We start from the raw sequence: 26,555 nt of genomic DNA on the forward strand, positions 1-26,555 counted from the left end.
GGTGAGGGAGAGGCTGAGATCAGGGAAGAACTCATGGAGGTTATGGTAAATGAAAGAGTGGCTGCTAGGTCTGCAAGTGTAAGGTATATTTTAGTTGTTCTTTCAGCACGATATTTGCTTTATAAATGTCACATTACTTGATTAATAATTGATAACAAGTTAATAATAATCATTATTAGTCATTCTTTCATAAATATACTTATTAATTAGTACTCACTTAAAATTGATTTTTAACCAAAACAAACACAGAGAGAACATTGCTAGCAGAGGAGACATCAAGCACAAAGGTCTAAATATAGGAAAAGCAATATGTTTCCTAGGATGTGAATGAGTCCAGTGTGGCTGAGGCACAGTGAGCAGTGGCAGGAAAGAGAAAGATGAGGCCGGGCCAGAATAGGTAGGTGATTGGTGGTGAGAAAACATTTGGGCTCAGTAATGGCAAAGAGTGGCTAGGACGAGCAGAGCAGAGTGAGTGAGCTGGAGGCCACGGGTGGTGGTTAGGCACATGGAGGCTTGAAGATGCACTCTCAGAAGTGTCAGTCATTGGGGGTGACAGTGTCACAGGTGTGATTTCTGGAATGTGGAGGTGAAGCACAGGAGAGAATCAACATAGCAGAGGTGAGGGAGCTGAGAAAATAGAAGGCAGGGTGGGGCTTGGGTCACCCACATGGATGCAGAGTCTTACACAGCAGTCATGTTGACAAGCCTGGGTGCTGCTGGCTGCCTCATCCTCCACTCCTGCCCCCTTGAGATCCGACTCTGAGCCCAGCCTTCAGTGCCCACAGGAAGGGACTTGCGGTAGGTGAGTAAGCCTGGGTGGCCACATATGGGCTCTACAAGGCAGCATTTGTGAGGGCAACAGCACACTGGCCCCAAGTGGGCAGAAGGCAAGGCAAAGGGTCAGTCAGTGTCTCCTCACAGGCTCTGAAATCTCCAGTGAGCTCCCGGGGCTGGGGATTTAGCTCAGCGGTTCTGGCTCCTGCCTCACAAGTGCAAGGTCCTGAGTTTGACCCCTGGTACCAAAAAAAAAAAAAAAAAAAAAATACAATGAGCTCCCTAAACTCAAATAGAGTGTGTTTGAATAATTCTTCTTCCCTTCTTCTTCTTCTCCTTCTCCTTCTTCTTCTTCCTCTTCCTCCTCCTTCTCCTCCTCCTCCTCCTCCTCCTCCTCCTCCTCCTCCTCCTCCTCCTCCTCCTCCTCTTCTTCTTCTTCTTCTTCTTCTTCTTCTTCTTCTTCTTCTTCTTCTTCTTCTTCTTCTTCTCTTCCCCTTCCCTCTCCCCTTCTTCTTCTTCTTCTTCCAAAGAGATGAGCTTCATGCCTATCTTTGACACAAGGCCAAATCATGATGTCACATATAGCTATGGAAACCTGAAAGAAGAGAAAGCATGCAAATATAGACCCAGAAACTCTTAGAATTCATGGGCACTGGAAATGAGTCATCTGTTCTAACAAACTATTTGTGTGACAGGCAGAGTGGCTGAGTCCATTCAGGTTACTACAACAAAATCCCATAGGCTGTGTGGTTTGTAAAGAGCCGCAGTTATTTCTTGCAGTTCTGGATGCTGAGAAGTCCAAGACAAAGGCACCAGCAGGTTTAGTGTCTGACAAGGGCCAATTTTCTGGATGAAAGATAGCACAGTCTAATGTGTGTCTGCATGATGAAAAGGTGGAGAACGCAGCTCTCTGGGAACACTTTTTAAAGGGCCCTGGAATCCTAGAATCATGCCCCAGTGGCCCATGTCCTAAAATTATTACCTTAGGGGTTAGAATTTCAACATATATATGGATTGCAAGTGGGGCACAAACATTGACACTTATAGCAGAGAGTATGGATAGAAAGTGTCAGTTGGCCAGGTGTGGAGGCGTACACCTGTAATACTAGTACCATGGGAGTTTGAGGAAGGAGAATCAAGAGAAGGAGCCTAGCTTGGGTAATTTGCCAACTTAGCAGGACCTTGTCTCAAAATTACAAAAAAAAAGAAGCTTTAAAAAGCTGGAGAGCTTTTTAAAAAGCTCAGTGAGTAAGAGCCCTGGGTTCAATCCCCAGTACCACCCAAAAAGGGGATGGTCTCATTTGAACAAAAAGGGAAGTGAGTGTCCGAGAAGTTAACTAATTTGCCCAAGATTATACTCTTGCTGAAGTGGCAGGCAGAATTAGAACTTGACTATTGGTGACCAGGAGGCTCCAACCCCACGTACTTTCTCTCCTCTTGACTCAAAACTACCAGTGAGTTTTCTTTCTTGAGAATTTCTTCCTATCAGTTTGTTGTTGTTTTCACTGCTGTTTTGTGTTTGTTTGGTCCTGGAGATCCAACCCAGGGCCAAGTGACCAATGAGCTACATTCCCTGGCCTTTTACATTTTGGACACAGGCCCTCACTAAATTGCCCAGGCTGGGCTCAGACTTACAATCCTTCCTCAGCCTCCCCAGGGCCTGTTCTGTCAGTCTTTATCTCAATAATTTTCCTTATTCTTCAAAATGTACTGCAGCCTCAATTCTCCCAGGAAGCTGTGCGTCTCTCCAGGGCCTGGTCACTCACGGGTATGCCTGACACTTCCTGCAAACTGCTGGGCTGTGCTTGCCTGATTCTGTCTACGTGGGGAAGGAAACAACCTCACCTCTAGGAGATTCCTGCTGAAAAATGCAGATCATGAGTGCCTTTAGGGGAAACATCAAGAAAACTCAGAAGAAGAGACCTTCTACAAAACATCGAGCTTCTACAAAAAAGCAAGCTGGTCAAGGTCATGAAAGAAAGAAAACCTGAGGAATTGACCCAGATTAAGGTAAGTAAAGGACATGACAAATGAAATGTGTGATTCTCAATACAAGTGGCTCATTTGGAATAAGTTCTGTAGATTTTTAAACTTTTTTCTTTTTTTTTTACCTTTTTTTTTTGGTACCAGGGATTGAACTCGGGAACTTGCACTTGCGAGGCAGGCAGCAGAACCACTGAGCTAAATCCCCAGCCAGTTCTGTAGATTTTTAAGAAAGATAAAACTGTTATATCAGTGTTAAAATCTTGAGTTTGATCACTGAACTCTGAGTATCTAAAAGAATGCCTTTGTTTTTAGAAATTCCCACTGAAATGTTTGGAAGTAAAGGGCTTCATTTCTGCAACCTACTTTCAAACATCTCAGAAACATAAATATTCATACTCTCACAAACACACATGCACAAGGAAGTGTTAGCAAAATGTCAACATCTGGGGAATGTAGACAAAGTCCGGAAATTGCATTATTTTTGCAACTATTCTTTCTTTCTTTCTTTCTTTCCTTCAGTACTGGGGAATGAACCCAAGTCCTTTGGACTAGGCAATACCCCCAGCCTTTTTAAAATTTATTATTTTATTTTGAGACAAGTTCTCACTAAGTTGCCCAGACTGGCTTGAATTTATGGTCCTCAATCCTCCTGCTCCAGTCTCCCAGAGTGCTGAGATTACAGGTGTGCTGAGATTACAGAATTTTCTGTAATTCTGAAATTATTTTAAAATAACTTTTTTTAATAAAATGACTGATAGGACTAAAAAGGAGGGAGAAGAGAAAGGAAAGGAGGACAAAGGCAAAGGAAGATACGGAAGAGAAGCAGGGAGACGTCAAGGAAGAGGAAGAGAAAGAAACCTAGGAGAGGGAGAAGAAGGAAGAGGAAGTGGAAGAGGAGGAAGAATCTCTCCTACTCTATCTCATTTACCACATTCACATGCCCACCAGTGGCTTCCTTACAGTGAGGCACTGCTCCATTAACACACTTCAGTGTTGCCTTGTGCTTTCCAAGCTGATGATGCCTTCAAAACTTTTACCTTTAAGAAATTTAGTTGCAGGAAACTTGAGACTCAAGCCAGTTGCTTCAAAAATGGGAGGTGTGGGATGTTATCATTTTAGGTCTTCCACGGGGCGAACAGACTCACCCTGGATCATATGCCTCCCATTTCTTATGCATGTTTATTCCTTTACCGATCCTAAGCCTGTTCCCTCCTATGCTGCTGGTCTGTGTGTGGCCAGCAGCCCCCACCTTTCTGCTTCAGGATATTTGGCTTTTACTCCCACTGCTTACATTTCTGTCTTCAATCACTACGGTTGTCTGTCCTAGCTCAGAGCTGGCAAATTTTTAGAGACAAGTGCTCAAACTACAACCCAAGACTCACTTATTCATTGCAAAGTGCAACACTGCAATTAAACCTGAATACTGAGGTTTTAGTTTAGAAAAACAACTCATGCATTAACATCTTTTGTCTTGACAAAAAAACAAATCGCATGTGTGCCATATGTTGGCCATCACTGTCCTCGCTCATCATTGAGCCTCTACTAGCGCACATACCTGTGTCTCTGTCTCACTCAACCCCCGGACACAGAAGCACCTTCCTTTCATTTCATCCAGGCACTGCTGTTCATGCTTTTGATGACTTTCTCCCCTGAAATATGGTGCTGCTGTTTCACTGTTCAATTCCTCAGAGAATATACTTGGAGTTGGTTGTTTTTACTGACAATATGTTGGTTTTGAAAGTCACATTCATCAGCTCCACAAAAGACTTTATGGTGCTACCAACTGCGAAGTCCAATGACTGGCTTAGTTCATTTTCAGAGTCTCTCCCAGTGCTAAAATCATGACATTTCAACAATTCATGGAGCACTAAACTAAGGACAAGGCAGAAGGTCCTCTGCCTTCCAATTATTACATTTGGAAATGGTTTGCTTCAGGCTGTGTCTCTAGTACCCTCTCATGGACAGATCTGGTACCTACAGCAGTCACAGCACCTTGAGCAAATAACAAAATCAAGCCACACTAAGATTATAATGATTTAGTTGTAATTGAGGGTTGGGGGAGGGCGAAGATAGGAGGAAGAGGAAGGACAGGGGAAGTAAATAGGATCAAGATGCAATATGCATATGTACCGATTCCTGAAGATGAATGTATTTTATGTATCACAAACATATACTAGTAAAAAAGAAACTAAAATGTTTAAGAGAAAAAAATGAGCCATTAATTGGCCTGAAGCTGTCTTTATACTTTGAGTTCCTACATAAAACCCTGCAACTTAGCTTAGTATGTAAACAAACTGAAACTTTTGTTTTGTGTTTTGAGAGTGTCTGTCTATGCAATTCACACTGGCCTGGAACTCACTGTGATCCTCCTACCTCAGCCTCCCAAGTGCTGGAATTGCAGGTGTACACCACCACACCGGCTTTGCAACCCAATTTTTGAAATGAATAGCCAGGTTTCAGCCAATAAAAATGAGCTGACCTTCAGTAACCAAAGGCATTCAACAGATCAGACTGTCTGAATAAGGCACCAGTCAGGCAATTTCTCTACTTTGCTTCTATGCTCAGCCCACAGTAGCCCTCTGCTCCTGCTGCCCAGTGGAGTTCTCTGAACCTCTTCTGGTTCTGAGTGCTTCCTGATTCGTGAATTGTTCTTTCCTCAAACTGTAAATTTACTGAACTTTGTGTGTGTGTGTGTGTGTGTGTGTGTGTGTGTGTGGTGTTAGGAATTGAACTCAGAGCCTTACACATGCTAGACAAGTGCTTTACTACTGAGTTACACATGCAACTTCAAGTTTATTAAAACAGATCCATGTAACTCAAATTCATTATGAGAGTTTCTCATTAGACCTTACTTTGTCAGCACTGTATCACTTTTGTTCGTTTTTGTTTTTTGAGACAGGCTCTCACTATGTAGTTCAAGCTGGCCTTGAACTCACTATTGTAGCCCAGGCTGGCCTCGAACTTGCAGTGATCCTCCTTCCCCAGCCTCCCAAGTGCTGGGATTATAGACTTGATTGGCACTGTAATGCTCTGAACCATATACTGCTCTTCCTCTCTCTGTCCTGAGCACTGTAGGGTTGGCAGCACTTCTAATCTGTACCCACTAGGTGCCAGCAGTAGCCTCCCTGATTGGAAACCCCTGCTTTAGACCATAGAACTCTACTTCTTGGGCAACTCCCATGACTAACATCCCAGGGAATTCACTACTGATTCATTTGCCCTCATCTTATAGGTGAGGAAATGAAAGCCCAAGGGAGGTGAGGTCTTGTGTACATGAGTCATATAACTTGAGTGATGTTATTCAAATAAACATTGCCCTTTGTCTGTAGAACGTACCCTAGCTTCTTTGGACAACACTGATGGTGTAGGCTGGGGACAGGATCTGTAGCCTGCCTTCATTCAGCACCATGAAGTCCCATCTTTGTCACTGGTGCTCTTCACAGATACACAAATGCTGTCCCTCTCCCTCCTATTTTATTCCCTCTATCCTTTCCTTCATTCCTTCTTCCTTCCTTTCTTCCTTCCTTCCTTCCTTCCTTCCTTAATTCCATTGGTGCAGTTCACTAAAGGAACTTTTAGACACTGAATACTTATGGAGAGATTACTTATGGCTGACCTTTTGGTCAAGGTCCAACCACAGTGAATTTGTTTTTTAATCAAAAGCAAGGAAGAAGCTAAGTTCAGAAAGGGCTCTTTTCCTTATGGATTTTCCAATAATGTTAGTGTTGGAGACCAAAACTGACATCTCACATCTGTTTTCCCAGAAAATCTGTTAGAATGAGAGTAGGTTTCCATTTCTTGCCATGAATTTTAACGTGGACTTAAGTGTGCAGGTGTGTGTAAATGATAGTCAGTCAAGTGATGGTCTTGAAGACACTTGCTCCAAGGTCAGGCTGAATCCTGAAGTTGAGATCCCAGAGGAGTGGGAAGTAGGACTGGTGCAAATTCAGTTCCTACCCTGCCTTTCCTTGTTTTTGGTATAGAGTGCATTCTAGAAACAGGGACACATTTCACACTTCTCTCAGCCCACCCTACTCTGGGCTTCTACCTCCCAGATACTGCCCTTGGGGAAGTGAGGATGTGTCTGTGACCAGTCACTCTTGGCTTAGGGTGATAGGCCCTAAGTAAGACTGTTCTTACTCTGAAGCCCACACAATGCTGACAATACCACGTTGTGCTTCCCACGTAGTCAAATGTATCTACATGCTTTATGTGTACAGCTCATTTAACCTTTACAACTACTTCATATGTGAGGTGTTGTATTATGCTCATTTTACAGATGAGGAAATGGAGACACAAGAGGTTAAATAACGTGGACAAAGTCACACAACTAGTGAAAGCAAGAGCCAGGATTGAAATTCAAGTGCTTTAGACTCTAAGACTCTTCCCCTTGATGGCCCCCAACTTCTCCAGGTCTAAACACACAGTCATGGCAGCCCCTCCATTAAGGCAAGATAGGCCTTAGAGTTATCAGAAAACCACAGTACCATATGGTGTTTTCTAATGACCCAGGAGTTGGGAAAAAAACAACTTTTCTTTTAAAAAATGACATGTTGTCTTTATAAGAATTTTAAAATTCTGTTAAATTTGTGTAATAAAATACTACTCAGGTTAGCTCTGCTCCTTAACAGAATCCTGAGGTTTCAGTGAGGACTTCTTTGCATGCTGGATGATGAGAATGTCTATCTTGATAGGGGTGACACATGGATGTACGTATTTATGAAAGCATGCTGGTGATTTAGCTCAGTGGTGCCACCACCTACCTCAAAAGCACAAGGACTGGAGTTTGTTCCCTGGTACCAAAAAAAAAAAAGAAAAGAAAACACTCTTAAGTGACAGACTTAAGTAGTTACATTTTATAGTAGGCAAATTATACTTAAATATAGTTGAATTTTTTAAGTCTTCATGTGGATCCTGAAATAAACATGCAGGAATATTAGATGGTGTATTATTTAGGGTTCTCTAGAGGAACAGAATCAATATAAAATATGTGTTTGATCATACAAAGGGATTTACTGTATTGACTTACAGAATAAAAGTTGGAAGAGTCGTATTGGCTTTCTGCAGATCAGAGGCAGAAGGGTCCAAAATGGCTGTCTGTGTGCTGGAGGGCAAAGGACCTAATAGTGGACGACGGTGGAAGGCTTGGAAGCTCACTATAGAGTCACTGGGGCAAGTCTGTCAGAAGGCTGAAGAAACAGAGACCACTATCCAAAGACAATGTCAAAGACTGGAGCTCTTCCAAGAAAGGAAAACTCTTCCTTCTTTTTTCCCTTTTTATCCTGTCTGTGCTACAGGCCTATTGGTTGGTGTTGCCAACATGCAGGGTGGGTCTTCTCCACTCAGTTTGGTGTCTACATGTTAATCATCCACAGATGTACCCAGACCTTACTAATCTGCTGGGCAGTTCTTACTCAAGCCAAGTTTATTTATCACAATTAATGATTACACATGGATATCATGAAAGATAGAATATGCAGTGCGATTCCTACAAGGTTTTCTGGTCCCTTTGGAAGTCAAACCCTTTCCTGGAATCCTAGCCCAGGCAACCACTGATGTGCTTTCAGTAACTATTAATTTGCCTATTACAGAATTTCACACATGTGGGTTGATAACAGCCTTTTTTTGTTGCAATCTGGCTTTTGGATTTATCAGCAGTTTGTTCATTTTATTGCTGTGTGAAATTTTATCATAGAAATCTACCAGAATTTATTTAACATTCTATTAATGGACTTTTGTGTTATTTCCAGTTCTTTTGGGAAAATATCTAGAGTAGAATTTTTAAATCATATGGTAAATGCACATTTACCTTTGGAAGAAGTTGTCAAACTGTTTTCTAATGTGGCTCACTATTCCATATTTCTACAGTAATGCGTGAGAGTTCTGGTTGCTCGACCATCCTGACCTGCATTTGGTGTTGTTGGTTTATTGCATTGTACACATTTTAGTGAGTGTATATTAATAGCTCATTGTAGTACATGTAGCACTTTTAACCTCAATATATAAGAATAAAATATGCAAGAAAAAGAGGTTAAGCTAATGAGCATTACTGTGGTCTGCATTATGCTGATCTAAAATAATTGATTTCTAGCAACTCCTTGGTCTAGACTGGGAGAGAGAATCAAGGGCCTATAGTGCCTTCACTGGACTGTTGGCCTAATAGATGGCTCAGCCAGAATGTGGGGACAGATTCAGGAAGGATTTTGACTGGGACAAGGAGGCCAGAAATATTGGGGGAGGAAAGAGCAATGATGGACATTCTTCCCAGAACTCTCTCACTCCCAGAAGAAATCATGCAGCTCAGGTGTCTTTCCTAGATCTCCATGTCAGTCAGCTTTCCATCACTGTGACAAATACATAAGATGCATCAATTTACAGGAGGAAAGATTTATTTTGGCTCAGGAGTTCAGTAATTTTAGTCCATGGTTGGCCCAATCACTGTAGGAACTGAGGTGAGGCAGTATATTATGGCAGCAGGAGCGCATGGCAGAGGAGGCTCCTCACCTCAGGGTGTCCAGGAAGCGAAGAAAGAGAGGAAGATACCAAGCCCGAATATCTTTTTAAAGGACATGCCCACAACGACCTCACTTCCTTCCACTAGGCCCACCTCCTAAGGGCTCCACCACCTCCCATTAGCATCAGCTGAGGACCAAGCCTTCAACACATGAGCCTTTGAGGGACATTTAAGATCTAAAACATGGCCAGGCATGGTGGTGCACACCTACAGTTCTGGGCTGAGGCAGGATGACTGTGAGTTCCAGGCCCACCTGGGCTACAAAATGAGTTCCCGCTGGACTACACAGCAGGACCCTGTTTCTAAAGGGTATCCTGCTGGACTATAGAGTAAGGTCCTGTCTCGGAAAAAAAAAGAAAGAAAAAAGAAAAAATCCAAACCACGGTAATCTTCTAAGGGTTTAGAATTGCCTTCAGATACTTTGATTACGGAAAACTGTAATTAAACAAGATTTCTCTAATTTCTGATCACTTCTACAATAAAGGGGTTTTTTTTTGGTTTTTTTTTGGTACGGGGATCGAACTCGGGTCCTTGTGCTTTCAAGGCAGGTGACAGAACCACTGAGCTAAATCCCTGGCCCTACAATAAAGGTTTTTAATGATTGATTTTTAAAAAAAGTTTTGGAAAAGAAGTGGTAGAGAATCATTTATTTGTGGGAAATCATTTATTTGTTTTCTTCTACACTGTACTCTTGATGCAGAAAATTATGAGTCCTTGTTAGAAATCGAAAAAAATCTTTCTGGCCCCTTTCTTCATAACTGGAATATGACAGTCATAATATTTAACAATCTGTAGAACATGGGCACCAACCAGATAGAAAAGATGCCCCTCTGTGGGGTGGATCTTCGGAACCGCTGCCAAGCCAGGCCTGCAGGAGGAGGGGCTGGAGGCTACAGGGGACACTACACATCTGCTGTGTGGAAGCAGTACAGTATTGCCACCACCACTGCAGCTGTACCCGTGTGCAGGGGCTGGCAAAGAAGGAAGAGCAATGTGCCACGTGGCATTTGCAGAAGGAGCTTGGTGGCTGTGGTTAGGCCCTTCCCCCTGTGCCTGGCTCCATCTCTGCGTGGGCTTGCTTCTCTCCTCAGCACTCCATATCTTATCATTCCACACTGCTATTTTCTTTTTTCTCCATTGTTTTCAGTTTCTCCAGTTTCTCTGTGATTTCTAGTTTGCCTGTTAGCTCTTTCCTGATTTCCAGAGCTTTTTTCTTTTTGCTTCTGCCTGGACTCATGATTCCAGGTCCTGGAGAAGCTGTCTGATTGTTAATTATTTTTTAAAGGATGCCAGGCAACCTGATAAATGTGCCTGAGAGGTAAAATAAGAGAAAGCCAATAAAAGGACTGTTGGATATTCTTAGTAACCTTGACAGTGCTAGTGGAATGGTTGAGACCTAAACACTATTGGAATAGGTAAAGAAGAAAACAGAAAGTGTGGAAGTGAAGATAAAAATTACAGACTGTTCTTTCAAAAATGTTGCTGTGAAAAGAGCATGGTTTGGAGTTGAAGATGAATATGAGGACAAAGAGTTGTTTTCCCTCTGCTTATGCGTTTATTTTTCAATATGAGGAGCTCTAGACAATAGCAGGTAACTTAGAGGTAGTAGAACAGCTCTTGCTATCTGCATGACCCTTATGGACAGAACGTTTGTGTCCCCCAGAAGTCCACACATTGAATTTGTCACCCCCAGGACGATGGTATCGTTCGGTATTAGGTGATGGTGTCCTGAGGGTACAGCCCCCTTGAATGGGACTAATGCTCTTATAAAACAGACCCCAGAAGGGCCCTTGTGGGGACAGAGAGAAGTCACCACCTAAGATCCAGGAAGCAGGCCTTCCCCTGACACTGAATCTGTCTTGGTCATCGACCTCCAGCCTCCAGAACTATTCGAAGTGAATTTCTGCTGTTCATATCCCCCTGTCCCCCAGTATTCTATGGTAGTGGCCTGAGCCATGACACACCTACCCCAGCCTCCTCTTCTGTGAACAGCAGGAATCAGGACTTCTGGTTAAGTCAAGGTGTTTCCCGATAAAAGAGACGGGAGAGGCCCCTGGGAATTAGGAGGATTTTATTTGGTACACCCTGACTCAGTCGGACTCCTGTCCATAAAGACTGAGTTCAGAACAATGGAAAAGTTTTAGTTTTATACATTTGGCCAAAAAAAGGGGGTGGTCTTTCTAGTGACGTGAAACTTGGGGGGGGGGCAAGGTTACAGAAGCAAACAAAAAGCAAGTCTGTCGTGTCTCACACATTGACAGACACGATGACAGGATGACTTCTTGTGAATCTTGTGAGAACAGGGCATCATGAACTTTGTGTTCAGAGCATATTTGCCAGTCTTATGTGTACCAGAACAAGGAGTTATAGCTATAGGGGAGGGGGTGATCAGGGTGGGGGGCTATCCAAGGGTGGGAAAAAATTTTTTCCTTTAAGTCTGGATTCGAGGGTGTGCCAGCTCACACTGCAGGGACAAGCACCACTAAGCCCCAGGGTCCTCACCAAAAGAAGTCTCGTGCAGGGGCCACATTTCCAAATAACCACACAGGGAGCTAGGCTTTTCCATTATGTTGCTGTACTCACGCAACCCTTCCTTTCCTGACAAGCAGAGAGAAATAAGAGTGTGGAAGATCAAGCAGGACGTGCTAAGGCCACACTGGAAGTAATGCATATCCCTTCCACTTGTGTCTCACAGGCCACTCTGCAGCCACACTGGCCACCTACCAGCAAGGGAAGTGGCACGCGAGAGCCAGCTATACAGGTGGACACACTGCAAATTGTAAGCACCCCTTTGTTGGCTTTCTTACCCTCCCATAGTTAATGGAAGCCAGTATCCACTAACTTGATAAAATAAAGACTGTCCAGCAGGAACTAATAGGCCATTTTGTGTGGGATATTCATGGAGAAGTCATTCCTCAGAGCCTTTGGAGGTAAGGCATATACTCCTGAGGTCCATATGGGAAAGACATTAATCTGGATAAGTGCAGTTGACGTCAGCCCTTCCCCAAAGTCCTCTTCCTGTGCCTGGCAAGAGTTACTTGCTCAATAAATGACCTATGAATAGGAGTTGACTATAGCAAATGGGATTGAGCACCAGCACAAGGTACTAGGGGTAGGAGTGTCAGAAGGAAGGAGTTTCTCAAATGAGCAGCCAGGAGCTTCTCCATCTCTGCCTGGAGGGCCTTCAGGAAAGTCCTAGTAGGCAGGCAGAAGACTGGTTTGCTGGCCCAGGGCTCTGGATGCCAGGATGAGTAATCAAAGGTGCCCATGCAGCCCATTGCTCCCCAGCCTCTTCTCACTGGTGGGAACATTGTAGGCATGTCAGGAGGGGTCTGGGACTTCTGTCTTTGCCCCCAGATCCTACCCTGTGAGCCTGTCTCACATCAACCAGCTAGCCAGACAGTATGTCAGGAAGCCACTCAGTCACGAGCCTTTTTGAGCTCATCACTAAAGAAGGTGAAGTAGAGATTTGTCCATATCTTTATCAGGATGCTTCCTTAGAACTAATATTTAAGGCTCTATTTTTAAATAATTCCTCAACTGGGTTTGAAAAGGGAAATCATAGTTCCCTTTTTTCACTTCACTAGGAACTAAAATAGCTCTTTTGTGAGTGATGCCACCACAGGCAGACTGCAAACACCATTGGCAGCTTCAGCATTAAACAGAGACAACCAGCTCTTAGGCACCTGCACACGTGTACAGGCAGGTCTCCCAGCTGAGAGGACAAAAGGTGGAAGAGATTAATCCCAGCATTTCAGCCAAGGACACATTTTTCCTACACCAGTTCAGGTGTTAACCTGAGCCTGCCACCTTGTCCCTTCCTGGGCGGCCGCTCTTACCTCACTCACTGTGTTTCTTCTTCCACAGTCCCATACTTTCCGTGTTCCACACTAGGGACCAGGCCTTCTCTTAGACCTAGGAAGGAGAGGCCCTGCTACAGCCCTTCTGACAGGTGCGGAACAAAGGTCAAGGGCCACGGCCACCCACAGCCTCCATCCATCCCTTTAGATAGTGCTGCAGGCACTTAGGACGCCAACTTTCTCTGCCCTACAGGGGTACTCAGGACTTTTCTCTTGGTCCAAGCTCCAGACCGTGAACTGTGCTGTTCCAAGAGGACCAAGGGCGGCAAGGGGCAGCTGTCTGTGGGATGGAGCCGGAGTAGGAGGGGAAAGAGGACAGCAATGCCTGAGCCACCATGCCCCAGAGCGGAGGCCAACTTTGAAATCCAAATCTGTTCTCTCGGGTCCTATGAAGGCCTACTCATCAAGGTAGGAGGATAAAACATTTTAAACATTTAGCTATACAGTGTGTGGGACTATACTTGTGTTCTTGCATAGACTGCGTGACGGTAGCACTTTCTTGCCCCCTTTCCACAAGGGAGGGATATTTTTGAACATACCCCTCCTTTTTTTTGTGGTACTGGGGATTGAACCCAGAGCCTTTGCAAGTGAGCTACAACCCCAGACCCATTTATTGATTAATTGTTGAGACAAGGTCTCACTAAGTCACTAAGTTGCCCAGGCTGGGCTTGAACTTCCCATCCTCCTGCCTCAGCCTACTAGAGTGTGGGGATTATAGGCAAGCACCTCCACACCTGGCTCCTTTTTTTCTGAGAGAGCAGCTTTAATATTTTCTGTAGCCTTGGATCCTTTTGATCTGTCCCCAAGATTTGCTCCCCTTCCCTCTTTCCGCCCCTCTCTCTATCCCTCTTGAGTCTATGTGAGAGATTTCTCCTACCCTTCTCCTCCACTCCAGTAAGTTATCATCCCAGAGGGTCCTGCCTGACCTTCCTGCTGTGACCCTACTGGTCCCCGTCCCCAGCTCTGGGACTCTGAGCCTGTCCTTTCCTGTGAGCACTCCCACAGTGCTCACTGGCAGCCACCACCTCTCCTCCACGTGGTCCCTCCCAGTGGACCATGCGCCTTCTTTCCAGACATCCTCACAACCCCTTGTGTCTCCCAGGGCTCTCATCACACCCCAACTGAGTCACTGCTGGCTTCTGTGTCTTCTCAGGGTCCTTCCCACAGGCCACAGTCAGGTGAGATAAAGGAGGCAGCGTTTTTCTTGACATGAAATTCTGACATTTCATTCATCATGGATTGTTTTGGTCTTAATTTCTAAAAGTACTCTCTGAAAATGTGATTCATCTGTTTTACTTAAAATTGGGGGTTATCTTCAATTTTATGGCTGTGATGAATACCTCATGCATCTCACCATTGGACTCCCCAGCTTCTCCAAGCACCCCTCCCTTCCTTGCCTTCTGTGGGGGCCCTAGTTCAGGACTCCTCCTGGGCTACCCCGCCTGGGTCCTGGACCATTCCAGCCACTGCTGGCACAGCTCTGTCTTTCTGAGTATAGGCTGAGTTGTGCCCATCTCTCCCTCATATCCCTGCACTTCCTGCTGCCTTCAGGGTCCTCCCTCCCCAGCCTCCTGGTCACCATGCTCCATGTTGCGGGCTCATCTTCCCCTTGCAGCTTCATTCCCCACCAAGTCCCACAGCCTCCTTCTTGTCCTGCACAGTGGCCCGGTGTCCCACCACACCACCCCCAGGCTGCTTTTCTTCACAGGGGACCCTTGCCTTCCTTCCTCTTCAGTGGGAGTCTGGCTCAGCCTTCAGTGATCAGAATCTGTCTCAGTCCTTTCTAGTTGTTGGGACACAATATTCAAACCCACAACTGAAAAGAAGTTTATTGGGGCTCACTTTTTTAGTCCATAGTTGGCTAGCTCCAAGGCAGGAAGCCACGGTGGAAGCATCTGACAGTGTAAAAAAATTATAATACAGCTAATTTGTGGCACAGCCATTATAAATGCATATTATGTACACCTACAGTAGGATAACTGTAAGATTTCCATGTTAAAATTTAGATAAACTATTCATGAATATAAATCAATTTAATGAAATAAACTTATTATTATAATAATTTTTAAAATGTGTATGAATAGCATTAATATTTGTTCTTGGAAAGTAATTACTCAATTTCAAGCAACTAACTAGATGTGGTCTATTTAGAGACTGTTTATTAATTGTATTAGTGAAAAGACAGATAAAAGGGATTAGATCCATTCATAACGCTGGTAGTTCAAGCCACCTGATGGAACACTCGTGCATGTACCTCTGATAGTCAGCAGGCAGGAAGGTGATAAACATTTAGATATACAGTATGTGCACCCTTGATAGCAGAGTCCATGCCTTACCCTCCACTGCAGGGCTGAGCAGCACCACTACCCAGTACCTTTTGAGCCCCTCCTCCCATCTACACTTCAAAAGATACATGGCTCTCTGCAATGGACCTCTCTTCACAGTGCACACTCCCTCCTTCCCTCTGTTGTGCATCCTAGTGATGCCTCCAACGTGGTTGGCAAATGGAGTCCTGTTCTAAACTGGCTCCTTATGTCAGAGAACTGTACACTTTAAACCCCTCCAGTAAAGGTCTACAGAGTGACCTGTTGCAGGGTCATTTGTAGGCAAAGTTATCCCATCCAACATCCCAACACCTTCCATTTAACCCTCTTTCTTCCTGAGTCCTCTAGGTGAGCCCCAGCAGGCAGGAGCTGCTAGAACTTCTCCCAAGTTGCACACAGAACACTCACAGCATCCAGCATTGAGCCAGCCTGGACAATGCTATGCTCTAAATGGCCCTGCATGGATCATGTGGAAATTTAACTGCTAATGTAATAGAGTTGAGAGATGGGCCTTTAACAGGTGACTGTGCCATGTGGGTTCTACCTCACGAATGCATTAAGGATTAGCTGTCACGGCAGTGGATTCTTGATAAACGATAAATCTGCTCCAATTTTCTTTCCTTCTCCCTGTCTCGTGCATGCTCACTTGCCCTTCTGCCATGATGTGATGTTGATGAGGCCCTCAACAGATGTGGGCGCCATGCTCTTGGACATACCAGCCTCCAGAACTGTGAGCCAAATAAACTTACTTTCTTTATAAAGTACCCAGTCTGTGCTATTCTCTTATAGAATAGAAAACAGACTATGTCAGACAGGAACAGGTCTCCCCTAGTTCCCATCAATCTGTCCATAGCTCTATGAAGACCATGAGGGAGGAGGGAGCTTTATTTGAAGATACGTTTTAATTTTCTCTCCATCTGAAGATCAAGATGGGACCCTTCTGCTTTCTCATGTGAGATAATTGGCAGCTTTTCTATCCCCTCCACCAAACCACTGCCTTCCAAATTCATGGCCAGCTCCCAACACCTGGAGGTTAACCAGCTCTCTCCAATACTTAAGAGCTTAGAGAGTAGAGAGGGCCACATTCAGCTGCTACTGCCCTGTATCATGTCTCTGTGCACCCACAAACCTACAGATGGTGCAGGCCTTTACATCAGCACCATGTTTCAGGATCCATCTCCTGTGTTCTGACAGCTGAAGGCTAGAAGTCCAATATTTGCTCAGGCCTCTGCATGCCAGGAACTGTGGCACTTCTCCCACGTACACTACTCACTCATCATTTAACCTCATAACAACCTCAAATGGTAGATGTGAGCTCAGTGTGGTGGTACACATCTGTAATCCCAGCACTCAAGGAGAGGAGGCAGGGGATCCCTATTTTAAAACAGCTGGGTCTACATAGCAAGTGCAAGGCTGGCCTGAACTACACAATGCAGCATTGTCTTAAAAACACAAAAATAAAAAACAAAAGTAAAAACAACAGGATAGATGTGTTAGTTTCTGAAATAGTTTGGATTTAGTGTCCCTCTCAAAGCCCCATGTGTATGGAAGGTGACTGAATCACAGGGGCACCATACTCATCTGTGGATGAATCCACTGAAGATTTTAGAGCTGAATGTGCATTAGGAGGTAGGCCAATCAGAAGAGGCGGGTAACTGAGGATGTGACATGGAAAAGTGTGTCTCCATCCTCAGCTCCCCTTTCTCTCTCTGCTTCCTGGCTTCCATAACATGAGCAGCTTTCATCTACTGCTGGTCCTTCTACCATGCTGTTTCTGCATTTCAGCCAGCCAACCATGGACTGAAATGTCTGAAACCATGAGCCAAAATAAACCTCTTCTCCTTTAAATTGTGAGTGTTGGGTATTTTGTCCCAGTGACAGGAAAGTAACTTAGACAGTTTCCCAGGGCTGCCATAATACATGATCACAAACAGGGTAATTTGGAACAAGAGGAATGGATTCTCACATAATTTTGGAGGCCAGAAGTCCAAAATCAAGGTGTCAGTAAGGTTAGTTCCTTCTGAAGCCTCTGAGGAAGAATCTGCTCCATGACTCTCTCACTAGTGGTGACTGCCAGCAATTCTTGGTGTTCCTTGGCTTGTAGGTACATCACCCAATTCCTTTCTCCATCCTTCCCTGTGCTTGTGTCTATATCTCTGTCCACACTTCCGTCTTATAGGGACACTAGTTATTGAATCAAAGTTCATCCTAATCCAACATGACCTCACCCTAACTTAATTACATGTCTAAGAGTCTTATTGCAAATAAGCCACAGGCACTGGTGCCTGGAATTGGAACTCCAACATATTTTGGGGAATACAGTTTAACACGTACTAGTAGGCATTGTTCTAATCCTCATACTCTAAACTGATTCAGAGTAACTTTCCCAGAGGTATGTAAAATAGGTGGTATGACTCAGTTTCTAACCTGTCTGCACCTAATTATTATCACCTACTGGGTCCTTCCTTAGAGTAAGCCCTCTTCTGGGTGCTTCACTTTCATCTCAACTGCATACAGCATTAATCCCTCATTTTACAAATGGAGCTCAGACCAGTGAAGTAGCTTACCCAGAGTTGCACAGGTAGGAAGCAGCAGTTCTGAGACTCTATCCAAAGTCCTGGCTAGTAATTCTCACTCAGGTCAACATACTGGCACGTCTTTGGGAGGCTCACCTTCCTCACCCCACATACTCTGCCTCACAGTGGTATAACTTTCTCCCTGCTGGAGAGAATCTCCACTGTAAATGACAGCTTACTGGTCCTGTCCAATTGACGAGTGTAGAGGCAGGAAACTAATCACTGAGGATCACAACACTGTAACAGTGCCTCACAGTGGACGATGGATGAGCTGATGGGAAACACAAAGTTCCCTCCAGCAGCTAAGGAAGAGTCAAATGAATCCCATTAAACAGCAGTGCATGTGCAGTCGATTACTTCCCTACTGAGTGCTGCCAGTGGGCTGAGGGTCATTTCTCCACTCCCACAGACACCTCATCAGTGGGAGCCTGCGCTGCCATGCTGGGGAGGACCCAAGCTGCAGAGTGGTTATTTAAATTACCTCATTCTTCCTCATTCTTCTGGCAATGACTGTGCGCTCTTTGGTATTAATCAAAGATGCATCACATACAACCATACAACATACACACCCATGCGTGTACATATGCCCACACCTGACTTATAAACAAGTGCCTCACAAACACAGCATCCTTGAGCCACAGCAGCTACCTCAACTCAACTCAAGGGAACAATGTAGAAAGCACTCCCACCATGCCACTGATGTAGGGTTATTCAGCATAAGTTAATTTTGTTTCTGCTCATATTCTTTAAAAGGTCCCCGGAATTCTGCACTAGGAACACAGGCTTTGGAGGCAGGCAGACTCAACTGTCAGCCCAGGTCTATTACATACTACCCAAAGGGACCCAGCTAAGTTGTTTCTCTTTTCTAAGCTTCAGTTTCCTCACCTGTAAAATGGAGATGCTGATATATGGCCATTTTAGGGGATATAAACATGTTTCAGGAAGGCATATAAATATGAAAAGCATTGGGAAAAAGAAATTCAAAAAAGTTTTGCAGTTCACCTCATCTTTATTTATTATTATCATAAATATTTAGGGTGTTTTTGAGACGGAGTCTCGCTGGCCTTGAACTTGATATGTAGTCCAGATGGGCCTCGAACTTGCAATCCTCCTGTCTCAGCCTCCTGAGAGCTGAGATTACGGACATGTGCCACCATGTCTACTTCATCTAACCTTATTAATTTTTATCCACAATTCCTAGCGTTATTACTAGGGGCATATTGTTCATTAAGAGTATTTTCTCCCAGTTTATTTAAGTCTTCAAATAACTTATGTTCAGTTTTTTATATCTATGAGGTAAAAGGTGAAGTTCTATTTACCTCCCTTGAGTGAGGGACTAATGTGAAATAGGGACTTACGTGAAATCGCATTAACAAATACAGGCTGGTTGTACACGACCTGAAACGGTGCCATCTAGAGGCAGCTACTTCAAATTACATCTCTACTGGATCTCTATGCCTTGCTGAGACAAACTCATATTGAAATAGATGTAACTGCAGAAGTGGAATAAATGAGTGAGGCCAACGCAATCACAAAGTTGTATTTAAGTAGAAGTCTGTTTCCTGAAGGAAAAAAGCCTGAGCCAACAGATCTTTGGTTGCATTTTTGTTCATTGAAATTACCAGTTTTAACAAACGAGTTTTAAAGGAAGAACTGAGTAATTCATCTTGTCAGTTACAATTTATAAAAAAGGGAGGAGGCTCAGAAATTAGCTAGATACACCCATTCTAATAAAATTTAAGAAATATCAGAAACAAAACTGTTTAAAAAGAAACCAGTAGCAGCAAAAATGTCAAACATTTGTAAACAACACTATTAGTAATGACTCTACTTAATAACAAAGACTGTATTCTTCCAAAACATCAAATATATAAAATGAGGAGACTCTTGATGCCCAAAACAACATGACCAATACTAAGACACAAATCGTGTCATGTAAGATGCATGGAACAGTCTTTTTCATGAGACGCTGGGACATCACGTGGCTGCCAAGGGCAAACTTTCCAGAAGTCTTCTCCGAGCTGTGATCCTCGCACACCGGGGGCAGCCCGAGGACTGGAAGCAGTGTTTGTGAAAGCAGGCCCGGCATGCTGCAAGCAAGGGGATCGGCGTTAGCAAGCACGGTCTTGTTTTGTCATGTAGGTACAGTTGTGCAGGTGCTCATTCTCGCGCTAGGGAGGGACAGTGAGCATCTGAATCCAGAACCAGTCTTCTAAACAGAAACCACCCAGTTGAGACTCACACACATGAAGAACATGAGGCCCAGAGAGGCTGACAGACATAGGAGATGGCACAGAGCCCCTGGATCTGCCAGGCACAAAGGCTGGCGCTCCAGCAGCCTCGCATGGTGGCTGATGGCTCTGGGAGAGGAGCTGCTTCTTTGGAAATGGCCCTGAACAGAGGCCTTGTCCAAGGTCATGCCCGCTGCTGGCGCTGTCTGTATAAAGTGACTGTCACTGTGGAGTCTGAAGAGGAACCCAGCATTCTGCCCCAAGTTGGGACAATGCTTAAGGGCCACCGCAGCTCCCCAGCTCCCATTGGATGGTCTGGGGCCTTCAGTACAACCACACCATAGTTCAACTTCTCCCTGTACTCAGTCCTGCTTCTTTCACACACGCAAAACCTCTCCACAGCTACACAGACAGAGAAGCATGAGACTTGGCACACAGATCCCTGCCTCAGAGTCTCTGTTTTGCAGAATCCATCCTGGAATACTATGGTGCTCGACAGGTTGGGGAAAACAATGTGAGGGTGGCCTACAAAGATTCTGTCCCTTGTCAAGGGTGAAGGCAGAATCCAATAGCAAACTCCCATGAAACAGCTTAGAAAGCATGTGATTCTCTTGAGCATTCATATCTGAGAATAAGGGTCAGCAACCCTTTCTGTGAAGAGCCAAATGGTAAATGTTTTAGGCCTCCAGGGCCGTACAGTGCCTGTAATGGCTACTCAACTCCACTGTCACAACACAAAGGTGGTCAGGACAGCGCCTCAATGTGGGGTGTGACTGTGATCCAATTAGAGAGCAGAGCCAGGCATGGGCAAGAATGGAACATCTGCTCTATCCAAATCCCCAAGAGACATCAGCCTTTGTTCCTGTACCACCCAAATATTCCTTCCCTGAGTGCCCAAAACCATTTGATTGGCAATTCACCACACAAGCACACACTAGCATCAGAGTACTGTAAAGTAACTAGCAGAGGTACACACCTGTAGTCCCAGCACTCTGGAAAGCTAAGGCAGGAGGACTACAAGTTTGAGCCTAGCCTGGTAAATTCAGGGACTTAGGAGACCCTGTTTCAAAATATTAGAAAAAAATTTTTTTTAAGGGCTGGGGTATAGCTCACTGCAAAGACTCTAGGTTCAATCCTTGCTGAAAACAAGGTAACTGTTTAAATTATTAAGCTATTCAGCTTAAACTAATGTTGTGATTTATTATTATAACAAATTAACTTTGCAATAAGTTAAACTATTATTAAGTTTATGTTATGAAGTTATTAAAATACCTGAACATCTTTTACATGTTGCAGTCTGAAATGGGAAGATGACAGTTGTACTGCGGCAAAATTCACAAATGAAGCCCTTTCCTTGACACAGCTGTAAGGAAGGCATGAAAAAGTTACAAACTGGTAGTGCTTCTCTTGATGGAGAAACTAAGTTATCACTTTGACAGAATTCATAGGCATCAGGTTTTGAATGTCTGTGATTTTAGCCTTCTCATGGTTTAGTTGTGAATGTCCCCCAGATGGCTCATGCATTCAGAGGTGGGGCTTTGGAAGGTGACTGACTCCTGGGTGGGTGCGACAGAGCCAACTTGCTGTTAGGAGGCAGGGCCTGGCTGGAGGCGGGTCACTGAGGTGTGACATCACCCTCTGTAGCTCCTCCTTCCCTCTCTGCTTCCTGGCTGCTGTGAAGTGAACACCTTTGGCAGACCCTTCCATCTCACTGTTTCTGCCTTGGAACCAGATGATCATGGCCTGAAAACCTGAGCCAAAATGAACCTCTCTTCATTTCAGTTGTGGGTGTTGGACATTTTGCCCAGCAATGAGGAAAGTGACTAAGATGAGCCTCTTAGACATATATCCAACCTGCAGCCTGTGGACTGGACATACCTGTGTCATAATTAAAAATATTTTTAAAATGATCCCCGTTGCCAAAAAAAAAAACCACCAAAAATATATTTTAAAAGGAAATTTTACGGGCTGGGGATTTAGCTCAGTGGCACCACACCTGCCTCGAAAGTGCAAGGTCCTGAGTTCCATTTCTGGTACCAAAAAAAAAAAAAAGGAAATTTGGTTATATACATTAACTATATTATACATTTTATATGCAGCCTAAGATAATTCCTCTTCATGCAGCCCAGGGAAGCCAGGTGTGTTCAACTTGTGGGCCTCTGGCCTTGAACTTTTGGGCTCAAGTGATTCTCCTGCCTTGGCCTCCCAAGTAGCTGGGACTACAGGCATGCTACCACACCCAGCTTTAATCCTGTGTCCTAATGATGGAGGTCCATTTCTGATTGCTGCACCAGAACCCTGCAGTTCATATAGGCACAAAGCTGTTTGTTTCATTGGATCAGAGTCTATGCAGCTGATTCAAGGAAGACTGGGTTCTAAGCAGGGCTAAGCGCCCAGATGGAGAAGCTGCAGGCCCCCAGCTTTGTGTACCAGCCCTGCCAGTTGCCAGCAGGATTGTTATTCACAGTGCTTCCCTCTAGGTTTGTGAGCTTTGTGTGGGGTCAAGTGCAGAGCATGCAGCACTGGTCCTGGGGTAAGGAACAGCTCAGGGTCACACCTGCTCCGGGCAAACTCTTACCTCACAGCTGGCTATGTGTGCCAGGGAAGCTTTCAGAATGTCCCTGAGCAAGGGCGCCAGCAGCCCTCTCTTGGTCCTGACGAGGTCCTCCAGGGAGAATAGGTGGAGCTCATCCGTCAAGTGTTGGGGCACCTGCTCAAACTCCTTTAATACGCTGCAAGGGAGGAAGCAGAGGAGCTCAGAAGGCCCACAGAGCAGGGAAGGACAGCCCGGTGTTTGCTTTTGGCACTCACATTCAATTTTTAAACACAATTTTAAAAAAATAGCTCTGAGAACAATAGTGAACCTTGATCACCACTCTACATTTTTCAAATCTGCTAGGAAGCCAGAAAGACGTTAAACTTCCATAAATGATGATACCAAGGAGTGAATGGGGAGAGAATATCTGCCCATGCCATGCCTGCCCTGAACAAAAGAAAACAGAACATTTGATTAAATCTGAAAAATGTGGACCATATACTGTTTGATTACCAAGTATTCAAAACGACAATTCTCTTCTTTCCAGCCAAACTTCAAGTCTGTTAGCGTCAATGACTGTGGCCTCGGCTGGGAAGGGAATTCTTGTGCACAAAAAGGTGGGTGACTCCAAATCACTGAGTCCAGCACTAAGCTCAAGACCCATTCACCCAACTGCTGGCCATCAAGGTCACTTACATATCCCAAGGGCATCTAAAACTTAATCTTCAAACCCACCCAGTCTCCAGAATTCCTTAAATCAGTTACTGGCAGTGTCACTCATCCGATTCCCAAGCCAGTCAGAGTCTACAATGGACTTGGCACCGTTAATGCCACACTGGTTTTAATTCTGCCCCCTGCCTGGGTCATCTGCTCACGTTTCATCTTCTACCTCAAGGTTCCATGTTCCCTCTTCCTGGCTCTAACTTACCTTTGAGGCTTAGGGTTTTCCCCAGGAAGTCTTGCTCACTGTCTGCCCCTAACTGAGCTAAAAGCCACCTCTGCTGCATCCTCAGGGCACCTTGCGTGTGCACACGTGTGTGTAACACACAGTCTAGCAAGATTCTATTTGACTTTCCCTCATACTTAACTTAGATTTACGGATCTTCTTTTTAGAAATTTCAAGAAATTTTTGTAGAGGGGAAGACACGTGGTCTTGTTAACAAGTCATTGATGAGAAAACTAAGACCCTGAAAAGTATTAAGCTGTCATTGTCAAGGCATAAGGTAGAGGCTTAAGGCCCAATCACTATAATATACATGCTTTTTCCCAAGAAATTTAATCCAAAAGCAATATGTCATCATGAAATAAAGATCAAAAACTGAAAAAAAGCTTTTAACACAAAACAAAAAATTTTAAGACCCCGTGACTCCATCTATTATAAAAATAATCTTAGCTCCCTTGAATGATCTGTTTTCCACTTAAAAATCTCTCAATTAATTCATGTCTAAAACTTTATTGGCTGTCCACCATTCTATACTATACACGTGGCTTCAATTTAAGTATCACTTTTACTGAACACCTGGTAGATTTTTAATCTTAATTCTTGTATTTAAAAAAAATTTTTATTAGTACAGATTTGCAGTACATGATTACATTCATCATGGGGAGTTGGTATGTGTACATATTTTAACCCCTTTTACATCTCATTCTCCCTTCTCTCCCCTCCGTTAGTCCCCTTCTCATTTGCAAAATCCATCTCCCTGTTTGCTATTATCCACTCCCTGTTTCCTAATATCTACCTTTTATTTTGCTCTTTATTTATTCTTTGGGGTTCTTGTATGAGAAAACCTATGTGATATTTAAGCTTGTATATTTATTTTATTTAATATTATGGTCTCAAGGTGCATCCATTTTCTTACAAATGACTCAAATTTATCCTCCTTTATAGCAAAGTAGTACTCCATTGTGTATAAATACCACACTTTCTTTATCAATTCATCTGCTGATAGACACAAAGGTCACTTCCAAGATTTAGCTATTATAAGTTGCACTGTTATGAACATGGGCATGCATGGATCACTGTAATATGAAGTCTTTAACTCTTTCAGGAAGATGCCTAGAAGTGGAATCACTGGTCCAGTGAAATTTTTACTTTTAGTTTTTTTAAGAATCTCCATAGTAATTGTACCAGTTTACACTCTTACCAGCAATATAGAAAGGTTCTTTTCTTCCCCACAGCCTTGCCAGCATTTGTTATTGTTTGATTTCTTGATAATAACCATTCTTTCTGGAGTAAAATGGAATCTAAGTATTATTTTAATTTGCATTTCTCTAATGGCCAGCAATGGTGAACATTATTTCATGTATTTATTGGTCATTTGTTCTCCTTCTGTGAAGTGTCTGTTCATTTCAGTTGCCCATTTCTGGATTGGGTCTGTTATTTTGGGGGTCTAAGTTTTTAGTTCTTTATATATTCTAGACTTTAGTTCTCTGTCCAAGGAGTAGTAGCTGGCAAAATTTTTTCCCACTCTGCAGGTTGTCCCTTCACTCTGGTGGTTGTTTCCTTTGCTTTGGAGAAACTTTTTATTTGCTATAATCCTATCTGTTGATTATTTATGCTATTTCTTGTGCAACTGGGGTTTTGTTCAGAAAGTCATTGCCTATCCCTGTGTCATCAAGAGTTTTACCTATTTTATCTTCCAGCAGATTAGATGTTCTGTTTTAAATATTTAGATCTTTAATCCGTTTTGATTTTAGTTTAGAACATGGTGAAAGATACAGGTCTAGATTCAATCTCCTGCATATTTGTAGCCAGTTTTCCCAGCACCTTTTGCTAAAGAAGTTATCTTTCCTCCAGGAATGATAACTTTATCAAAGATAAGATGGCTGAATGTGCCTGGGGTTGTTTCTGTAGCCTCTATTCTGGTTCACTGGTCCACATGTCTGTTTTGTGCCAGTAACATGCTGTTTTTATCACCGTAGCTTGATCTAGGGCTGTAGTGCCTCCTGCTTTGCTCTTGTTGTCCAGGATGGCTTTTGTTATTGTGTCTATTCTGTTTCCATATGAATTGCAGGATTTTATCTAGTTTTGTGAGGAGTGCTGTTAGTACTCTGACTGGGATTGCATTAAATCTGTATATCAATTTTGGAAGTGTGGCCGTTTTGAGAATATTGGTTCTGTCTATCCAGGAACAAGGGATATCTTTCCATTTTCTGATGTCTGGTTTGGTCTCCTTTTTCAGAGTACTATGGTATAGTTTTCACTATAGAAGTTTTTCACTTCCTTGATAAAGTTAATTCCTAAAATTTATTTTTCTTGAAGATATTGTGAATGGCATTATTTCTCTAATTTCTTTCTCTGTGGGTTCATTATAGGTATACAGGAACGGTGTTTATTTTTGTGTGTTGATTTTGTATCCTTCTACCTTGCTAAATTTATTAGTTTTTGGAATCTTTTGGTGGACTTCTCACTTACAGTTTAGCTAAACTTCTCCACTACAGTTTAGCTAAATCTCTACCCATATCAGTAATATGTCCTTAGGATATGCGTCTACAAATACCTTCTGGAGGCCATGGTCTTGCCCAGGTGGACCTGCTTCAAGTCCCTGTGGGAGGGGATTTTAACAGGTCTCAGTATGCCTAGGCTCACAGCATTACTTGCAGGAAGTGGAAGCAGCCCGAGCATCCTTCAGGGGGTGAATGGGTAAGCACAGGTGGGTGGGTGACTTACAGTAGGACATTATTTAGGAAATTCTGACTTATGCTACAACATGGATGAACCTTAGGAATGTAATAAGTAAAATAAGCCAGTCAC

General features: G+C 43.7%; 1 protein-coding gene and 1 long non-coding RNA gene across 11 annotated transcripts in view; one reads left to right on the forward strand and one right to left on the reverse strand.

Moving 5' to 3' along the window:
* The first annotated feature begins 2,103 nt into the window (after positions 1-2,103).
* Positions 2,104-25,925, forward strand: LOC147822262 (uncharacterized). Of its 2 annotated transcripts, none has more exons than XR_015445889.1 (5): positions 2,104-2,228; positions 2,491-2,784; positions 11,970-12,053; positions 13,328-13,542; positions 23,349-25,925. It is a non-coding gene; the product is annotated as an uncharacterized LOC147822262 (long non-coding RNA). The 2 variants fall into 2 exon arrangements; XR_015445888.1 differs by having other exon boundaries at positions 13,358-13,542.
* Positions 19,561-26,555, reverse strand: part of Rubcnl (rubicon like autophagy enhancer) — a 51,673-nt gene continuing 44,678 nt past the window's right edge. For 8 of the 9 annotated variants that reach the window (XM_087197338.1, XM_021257861.2, XM_021257863.2 and 5 more), the window contains exons 12-14: positions 22,844-22,997; positions 21,538-21,628; positions 19,561-20,124 (exon numbers count right to left, since the gene is read on the reverse strand). In XM_087197338.1, coding sequence (XP_087053464.1) covers positions 20,012-20,124; positions 21,538-21,628; positions 22,844-22,997 — 358 coding nt within the window. In that variant the 3' untranslated portion in view covers positions 19,561-20,011. The remainder of the gene's footprint in view (positions 20,125-21,537; positions 21,629-22,843; positions 22,998-26,555) is intronic. The other variant, XM_021257864.2, reaches the window with a different exon arrangement.

Source organism: Heterocephalus glaber, unplaced genomic scaffold, assembly GCF_053883595.1.
Source record: "Heterocephalus glaber isolate CG9 unplaced genomic scaffold, H.glaber_assembly_v1.0 deba00001666, whole genome shotgun sequence".
Lineage (NCBI taxonomy): Eukaryota > Metazoa > Chordata > Mammalia > Rodentia > Bathyergidae > Heterocephalus > Heterocephalus glaber.